The 9,438-nt window shown below is 41.3% G+C and overlaps 1 protein-coding gene across 2 annotated transcripts; it reads right to left on the bottom strand.

The window, feature by feature from the left end:
• Positions 1 to 3,255: 3,255 nt before the first annotated feature.
• LOC100829335 (glycerophosphodiester phosphodiesterase GDPD4) lies at positions 3,256 to 8,163 on the bottom strand. Of its 2 annotated transcripts, none has more exons than XM_003577632.4 (9): positions 7,890 to 8,159; positions 7,707 to 7,793; positions 7,498 to 7,595; positions 5,452 to 5,512; positions 5,120 to 5,200; positions 4,697 to 4,789; positions 4,068 to 4,157; positions 3,816 to 3,946; positions 3,256 to 3,732 (listed from the first exon to the last, which is right to left on the bottom strand). In XM_003577632.4, exons 1-9 carry the CDS (start codon positions 8,091 to 8,093, stop codon positions 3,567 to 3,569), a joined length of 1,011 nt encoding a protein of 336 aa, XP_003577680.1. In that variant the 5' UTR covers positions 8,094 to 8,159; the 3' UTR covers positions 3,256 to 3,566. The 2 variants fall into 2 exon arrangements, with proteins under 2 accessions (XP_003577680.1, XP_014758259.1); XM_014902773.2 differs by having other exon boundaries at positions 3,589 to 3,732; positions 3,827 to 3,946; positions 7,890 to 8,163.
• Between the last annotated feature and the right edge of the window lie 1,275 nt (positions 8,164 to 9,438).

Raw genomic sequence — 9,438 nt, 5'->3', positions numbered from 1 at the left:
AGGCGCCATTGGCCGCCTGATGCCCAGACAATCACCGCCACTGGTGCACGGCATTCTCATGAACGACGCACAAGTGAGTGTGATGGTGGACTCCGTTGTCGAGGAGCATCGGGATTATGCTATCCCGCTACCTCCGGAGAAAGGCGTGGAAATCCTAGGCGGTTGTCCAAACTACTGGATTATGTGGCCTAGGAGCTTGGTATCTCTCTACAACCAGCGCCGGCCCTCTATGACTCCATCTCCCTCCGCCCACAAAGGTACTTCTCATTCGCTGCTCGACCTTTCCCCTAAGATACTTCCTCCTGTCGATGCTGGTGGAGATGAAGAGCGGGCAATGTCGATGCCTGCACAGCTCAAAGATAGCAAAACCACAGGGTCGGCACAGGCTGGAAGCGTCCCTCCCACCTTCTCTCTCTTGGGTGCCGCTGAGTCCATGGGTGGCCGCAAGATCGATGACAAGTACAAGGCAGAAGAGCAGAAGGCATGGGATAGTAAGAGGAGGCATAAAAAGAGAGGGCGCGGCGGCAAGACCATCAAGGAGTCCTCCAATGTCACTCAAGATGAGATGCACCATGTGCCTGACATAACTGGAGTCTGGGAGGACAATAGACCTGACATTCTCATCAAGAAGCCATATCAAGGCCAGAGATTTGAAGACGGATCCTATTTCGTGGCTAGGGAGTTCGACCGGGTGCTTATTTACTATCCTGGAAGACCGATGCTCACCGAAGTTTCCCTGCGTGCCGTGTCCAGAGAGATGCAAGAGTTTCATCAATTCTACATGCAAGCATCAGCTGGTTCTCAACAGCATGCCCAACAGATCAATGTTAGAATCCCAAAAGACTATGGCTTCTTTGACCAAGAAACTGGGAAGATTCAGGAAAATCCTATCACCTTTGGTGTGGAGTTCAACGAACTGTTCCACCTCTTCAACTGCCAAAAGCTTGATATCAACCTCTTAAGGCTGTGGTCTGCCTACCAAATAAGAGAACTGCAGCGATTGGACGTCAAAAAAGTAGCCATTCTAGACCCCGCGATGTTCAACTACGGTGACATCGGTCTTAAGCCAGAAAAGGATGCCTCAAGAACCATGGCATCTAAATACTTGGTGGCATGTCTCGAGAAATACGCGGACGACGACTTCATCCTCTTCTTCCTTAATTTGGAGTAAGTTTAATTTTATATATGGAACCGTTTGTTTTTCTAATTCAGTCTTTCTTATACACCCTTAGATAATAAAGTTTGTTTCTTTTGAAAACAGGGACCATTGGGTGACAATACTCATTTGTTTGCCTTGGTCCGCGGTGTACTACTTCGATTCACTACTTCCGAAGAAGGGTGTTCGAGGTAGGTTCTGGAAACCCATCAAATCACTCATTAACACTGCCTGGAAAGTGGCTAACAAGGGAAAACTAGCTGGTAAGACTACAAAGACGAGCCTCACCACAACCACAGGTTCCCTTGCCAGCAACAGCCGCCCGGCAGTGTGTTCTGTGACTACTACTGTTGTCACATCCTTATGGAGAATGCCAGCATGTTCAAGCTTGAGTGGAAGGGGTCAATCGTGGCGATGGAAGAGTACTGGCGGCCCCGAATGACAATGGGACACCGACCTAAATGGGTCGTCTATAACATTCAAAGGGAGTTCGCCCATCTCATAAACAATGAGATCATCAAGCCTAGTGGGGACTTCTTCGAACGCGTGGAACAAGTCGTGTCTAGGGTTCACCCACGACAATAGATTCAAGCTTGAAATGAGATACATTTGTATTCTTTATATGCTTCCATGAAATTTTGACACTTTGTAATTATGCTTCTATGGAATTTTGACACTTTGTAATCAATGTCGTGAAGTGAGATACATTTGTATTTTTTATATGCTTTAAATGATGCGGCTTATATACATTTGTATGCTTTAAATGATGTGATGTGATGTGATGTGATGTGATGTGATGTGATGCGGTTTTATATGTATTTTTTTTTATGAGATACATTTTTTTGTGCTGTATATATTATTCTGTGTATTTCCTGTGTATTTTTTGTGGTTTTAATTTTTTTTTAAATACCGAAAATGTATCAGTGTCGGTCGCTCGACCGACACTGTTGTGGAAAAGCAACCATTACTGATGATATATACATCACTAACGGTCGGATAGGAGCGACTGCCATTGATGTATATATACATCAGTGGCGGTCGCGGCGACCGTTACTGACGATGATGGGTATCATCAGTAACACGAAGTTAGTAAAGGCGGTCCCGACCATTACTGATGCTGTTTTTCGACCGTTACTGATAAGCCTTTTTGTAGCAGTGGATTCAATGAAGAACATTGCATCGTCTCTGTTGGCTCAGGTTAGATGTGTAATGTGTTCACAGTAAAAAACATGGGGATGGAGTTCTGAAGAACATCATCAGGCAAAATTAGTTTCCTTGGGTGAAATTTCGTGCATGATTTGGCAAATAAATATATCATCATCACACGAGCTTGCCAAGAATTCCATTGTGATCTTCGATTTTACATGAATTAGCTCACAACAATCAAAGGGATGGGAGAACCTGAGAACAGATCTGGGAGCAATAGGCTTAATAATTCATACGCATGGAGATTAATCATAATTCATACGCATGGAGATTGATCCAAAACGACAGTCCCAACTTCCACCACGGACTATGGAGATCGAATAATATGGCGTCGGCACGCCTGTGAATGACACCGGCGAGGATCGATGGCATGCACAGCTAAGAAGGCGGTGGCCGGTGGCCACGCCTATGAAGCGGCGGCGGCGGCAACATCCTGCATTTTTTCGTGGTTCGAGGAAGGATGGCAGTGCTAGGATATTGCCTGCGGCGTCGGTAAGAAGCTCCCACGTGTTGTCGGCGGCGGCAGAGAAGAACCAGCGGCGTGCTGGTGCTGCTGCAAAGCTGAGGTGGACGGCTTTGAGGAAGATTGGTTTATTACTCTTTTGCCCCTAATACCAAGGTACTCCTTGGATTTAGGAGGTGGTACTCCTTGGATTTAGGAGGTGGTACTCCTTAAGACTTGGCCTGAAGTACCAATTAAGATTAGTCATTGAATAACCATAGCCCGGGAACCCAAATCCATGTCAAGATCCAGAGTACCAAGTACAATTTGTTCGCTGCTTGTATACAAGCTCTCCTTAATGTTAAGCTTTCCTTAATAACTCAAAAATGTTAAATTGTGTTGCTACAGAAGTTGTTCTTTATATCGCAAGAGTTGTTTAAACACTTAAGGCTGCCACGAACTCGGGTCTTTATAACAGTAAAGATAAAGATAATTTATTAAAACGTTCACTCCACGTGAATAGGAACATTTTCACAAACTCAGACTTGTCTTCAAGAAAAGAGGAAAAAAATGATCTGTCTTTTCAACCCTCTGATCCAATTGTGTCACCAGAGAAAGAACTATATCATTTGAATCCTAAAAACGTGCTAAAAATCATAGTTCATCTCCATGCGAGACAGGGAACCGTTTTATATCTTTCTTCTCCCACGTCATGCAGTCATCAAGAATCACCGTGGAATGCAACGGGGTTGGTACTCATCCTTACGGCAAGGCAAAACCATCTTCCGTGCACTCTGTTCTAGTCTCCTCCATCAGCTGCTGCAGGAGGGAAGGATTTCCAGTCACAATTGCATCAACCTGCTCATGCATCATCCTCTTCATGGAGTCACCATCGTCAACAGTCCATGCATAAACATTTCTACCATGCCTGTTCTCAAAAACCATCAGCTAAAAGATTAGTTGTGTGTCAGACAAAATCTTTGATCTAATGTCGAATGGGAGAAACCTCACTTGTGCATGACCTTCATGAGCTTTTCATGGATCAAAGAATGATAGACACCAGCAACTTTAGCCCCTTCAATCCTCCTCAATAACTCGGTTCTTATGCCAGTGGACCAATCCACCATAACAATATATCCAACCTATAGCAGATAAATCGCACCTGTGAGTTCATTACAGCAGTGGTTGTAGCCATGCACTTACGGTTAACAGAGTAGGATGTGAATTGTTGTATTGTGATCTGGAAAATCCATAACAAGTTACCAGAACATTTTTCGACAACTTGATCACATCTCTTCCTATGTTGTCATTTTTTGCCCAGACAAGACAGTTTTTGCAGTTTGTTTTCCTGATCTGCAAACAATGTAAATGATGTTGATCAAAGACAGGTTCACTAAATTTTCTGAAGAACTGCAATATTGCAGACTATTATAGTCCAATGGCAAATGACATAAACTAATAAGGAAATAACAAAGTGCACATTTTTAGTTTGATGTCTCAATGGATAGAACTAGATAGTGTTGCCATGGATGAAAATACTAATTCCCGAAGCAACATGTGATCACGTCTATTAAACTAATATATGCATTTGGGCCAAAATACAAACCAGAAACAATATATGATCAGATATATCAAACTATGTCACTATTTGGGCCATTACACAGACCAGATATTACAAATAACAGGTCCCTCTTTCATTTCACCTCTAGAAACTGATGATTAATATACGCTAGGTACATGTGATGAACAAAGAATCGTAGATAAAGGGAAGAGATTTTGCTATTTTAAGCACCTATCACCTATGAAAGATAAAGGAAAGAGATTTTGCTATTTAAGCACCTATCACCTATGAAAGGGGGAAAAAATGAGAAACGAGCTAACATGGAACTTACAATAGATAGTACATCTTCAACCAAACCTTTCTCAAATGAAGGAGGCCCCACTTTGATATCCAGAATCACTTCCCTTACAGATTGCGATATCAACTGCGAGAGGTGAAATGGTGAGTAACACACAAATTAATAAACTAATTCATCCTCGTATGTCTAACAAAACATAGCCCAGTTACAGCAACAATATAAAATAGCGATTTGAAGCTTAAGTGATTACAAGGATTACCAATAAATGATTCCAATAACACAAACTAATTGGACAGGAGTAACACACAAATTAATAAACTAATTCATCCTCGTATGTCTAACAAAACATAGCCAAGTTACAGCAACATTATAAAAAAAGCGATGTGAAGCTTATGTGATTACAAGGATTACCAATAAATGATTCCAATAACACAAACTAATTGGACAAATACTTACCACTAGAGCATCTTCTGCTTTGGGAACTTCCTGGTTTTGGATTGTTTTTGATAGCTGAAACCTCATGGTTAATGCTTTTATCTACAAAGACTAAACTGTCACTTTGTTAGTGTTCCATCACCACATTGACATACTAATGGAATCACCTGATGATCAGGATATGGTTCAAAGAACTAGAACTGAATCAAAATAATTGCAGCCAGTTCACCATATGCACTTCAAGTTGTCATTCTACTGTCTATTTTTAGCACAGATAAAATGATGATGAACCACTTACAATTTATGAACCAAGACCAACAAATTTGGTAACAGCTAGATTTAAAAAAACTCACCTCATGTGTGCTCCAGTAGCCAACTTTTGCTGTAGAATTACCGGACATTCTTTGCAGATCCCTGACTGTCAAGTTTAAATCAAGTCCATGCCATGTTGTCATAAAGAAAGAATTCGCATGCAGGAGCGGCAAACTAGCTCCCAGGTACATGTGCTACCACGATGGACAGTGAATTAGGGGACAATATGTAAAAATGCCAAACAGTTAAAAGTATAAATGTTCGGGGTCCAAATATTCCCGTATATTTTCATAGAAATGAGATAACTTGTGCGCCCTCGACAAAATAAAATGCACTCATTTAGAAGAAGTGATTCTAGGGCAATGATTTTATTTTTATTTTGACCTAGGTGCAAAACTGAATCCTATTTTAATGAAAACTTACACAGATATAAGGGATTATAACGTTTGCACGTGTAAATATTTTGGAAAAGGAGATGAAATTCAGAAAAACAAATTTCACCTGAGAGCGCATGCTCGAAGGTGCACCAATGAATTATCCACGTATTGCAAGATACTTTAATTTTCTTAGAAATATAGACCTAATTAGTACTACCTTCCAGGTACACATTGAAATCACCCATGCAAGCTACTTTCATATTTAAGTGATTCATTTATTTGACTAGTCTTGTAGATGCCAACTCCACTAATGTTACTTTCCGTAACTGAAATGCTACATGCCTGGTATCAAAATGTGACCCCCTTTGATAATTTTAAGCGCCATTCTAAATTGGAACAACGTATTGTCAAGTGAAAAATAGGGATTTTTACTATAACTACAATGGAAAAATAGAAGATGGATTATATGTTCTCTGAAATGTCAACATATTAACATAAATGTGATCCAGCTGCCAGATGCAGGCGTGAAGTGCTTAATTATCCATCCAATACACAGGACAGGGCTATTTCAGTTAGTTTGTTACCAATCAAATTACTAGGGTACATGCATGAGAAAATGGTACAGAATTGATTGCTATAGTTTAATTTGCAAACAACAAGTTGAACAAACAATGTCCATATCAAATGGTACACAAAGGAAATCTATACGGCACGGCCAAGTAGTATTCTAATTAATAGCTGCTCTATCAAGTAGCATTAAGCTTGACCTACGTTCAGAATAATACTTACTGAGCTCGCCTATTACTCATAATAAACCAATTAGGTTTGCAGTCCATGTTCCTCTAAATAGCATGTTTCAGGTTGATTAACTACCATATACAAACAGAAATTTAATTACCCATGCATTGCAAACTACTTAACATTTCTTGGAAAAATAGACCTAATTTCATATCTCCAAGGTAGACATTGAAATTACCCACGCAAGCTACTTTCATATTTAGGTGATTCATTTATTTGACTAATGCTTGTGGATGTCGGCTCCAGTAATGCTAAAGCTTATAAAAAGAAAGTATTTAGGGTTCTGTGCTTCTTATAACTAAAATGCTAACATGCCTAGTATCAAAATGTGACGCCCTTTGATAGTTATAAGTGCCATTCTAAATTGATACAAAGTATTTATTTAGTGAGTAGTAGGGATTTTCATTATAACTACAGTGAAAAATAAGAGTTGGATATGATCTCTGAAACATCGACATATTAATAAATGCGATCCAGCTGCAAGATGCAGACATAAAGTGCTTAATTTTCCATCCAATACACAGGCCAGGGCTATTTTTCAGTTAGTTACTTCCTCTGATCCATAATAAGTGTCGCTGATTTAGTAAGGCCAAACGTGCTAGGATGCATGCACGAGAAAATGGTATATAATTGATCGACCCTACAGTTTAATCTGCAAATAACATGTTGAACAACAATATCCATATCAAATGGTACACAGAGGAAATCTATACAGCACGGCCAATTAGTATTCTAAATTTCTAATTAATAGCTGCTCTATTTAGTGGCATTAAGCTTGACCAACGTTCACAATAATGCTACTGAGCTCACCTATTACACCTAATAAACCAATTAGGTTTGCAGTCCATGTTCCTCATAAACAGCATGTTTCAGGTCAATTCCACTACCCTGGCCAGACAGCAATTCAATTACCTGTCATGGAGTGTGATGAGAACACCATCAGAGGACCTCGACACATCCAACTCCACACAGTCCACACGGGCGTCCAAAGCCATCCTGAAGGCCTCCATCTGAAACCAAGAACTCGTCAACAGATTTCTCCAGTGAAAATAAATAAATAAAGCACTCCCGGTAACAAATTCACTGAGGATCCGGGAATATCACGGTGACCTATCACCCACCGAGTTCGGGAACGCGTTCGTGGAGTCGCCGCCGTGCGCGCACACCATCGGCGGGCTCGCGATCCAGCCGCACCGCCTCTCGCGCATCTAGAAAAGCAACAAACGGGTCACGGATACACGCATTTAAATTTGCAAAAGGGCTCCAAGGAATGGGATCGGGTTGGAAGAGCGCTGGGGACGCACGCGGTGGAAGCGGCGGAGGCGGAGGTGGAAGAAGGCCGGCGGGACGAGGGAGAGGGCGGCGAGGAGGAGGAGCAGGCAGAGGAGGCGGCTGGCCGGGAGGAGGCGGCGGAGGCGGAGAAGGAGTGTGGCAGATGGCGAGGCCCTTCTGGCGGCAGGGAAAAGGGGTAGCGGCGGCGGCTGCCTACTGCGCCGGAGCCCTCTCATCCTCTCTCTCTCTCTCTCTCGCCGATCTCGCACTCCCCTTTTTTTTTACCAGTATCTCGCACTCCCCTTTGTTCGCCGCTCTCTTTTTTTCTTTCTTTTTTTAAAGTATTGTTCGGCGCTCTCTTTCCTGGCTTTGCAAGCGTGGGATTCCTTTTTTATTTATCAAAGATTTACAAAAGTACTGGTAATTTTTAAAAATGTCACAAAACCCCGTCTTTGGGTAGGGGTAAATGTTTAGTCACGTTTGGAATAGGTGTATTTTAGATCAAATTTGACATTTTAGTTTAAATTCGATTTAAATACTATCTTTTAACTTGTACTAAGTCTGAGACATATATTATGGATTGAAGGAGTTAGCATTTTACTATTTCCTCCGATCCAAAATAACACACTTTGTACTAAATTCAAGACACTTTTTAATTGTTATGGATTGCGGAGAGTAGTATTTAAATCTAATTTAAACTAAAATACCAGTCTCAAATAGCCTCTTAGGAACCGATGTGTTGCTTAACCACGTTTATTGGAAAAAATTCCCTTGTAGATGTCTCTAAGGATTAGTGACAAGTCCTAACCGTACTACCCATTGCACCTAAATTCTAGAGTTTTAAAGTCTCTCCTGTGTTAAGACAATTTGCAAGCAATAAACACATAGAAAAATAGAAGAGGGAAACACATATGTGTATGTGTTTTTACTCGTAGGTAGGACACAACTTTAGAGGTGATATTGCCCCTAGCAACTAGAGCATTGGATGACAAGTTTAGATGTGTATGACATGAGCTCACAGTCATATATTTGCACCAGCGTTTTCAAATATACATGCTATGTAGTCTATAAATGTATTAAATGGTTAGACTATCAAATAGACATGCATCTGCCAAGTTATTAAAAATCTGTCTAGGATAAACCGTGTATGTTTTCTCTATGTTTGCCCTTTATATATATGCATACACATATATACTTCACGGAGGCACCGACGGATCCACCATGGAAGCACCGTGGGCACATGACCAGGCTTTTGGGCGGCACATCCAAGGAAAAGCAATGATTCTAATGGCGCTAGGTGACGGAAATCATGAAGTTTAAGCCTCGGTGCCCAGGAAATAGCCTTTGGGCTAGCTCCGCCAATGACGGAGGCACGGCCTAAGAAGCTAAGACACGAAAGATCATCAGTGTCATGTTTGCTTTCCAAGCGGCAACAACATCAAGCAAACCCTTTGCACAAGTATGTCATCATATACGCGGTTCTGCTATCATCTTAGCCAAACACGGAGACAAAATAATTCATGATGAGTTATGGAAAATGGTGGGGGTGGAGGCGGTTAGATCTACTTAGTAATGGAGTTA

The sequence above is a fragment of the Brachypodium distachyon genome, chromosome 4 (genome assembly GCF_000005505.3).
Source record: "Brachypodium distachyon strain Bd21 chromosome 4, Brachypodium_distachyon_v3.0, whole genome shotgun sequence".
Taxonomy (NCBI): Eukaryota; Viridiplantae; Streptophyta; class Magnoliopsida; order Poales; family Poaceae; genus Brachypodium; species Brachypodium distachyon.
The sequence above is the reverse complement of the archived record's forward strand: the minus strand, read 5'-3'. Positions and strand labels throughout refer to the sequence as shown.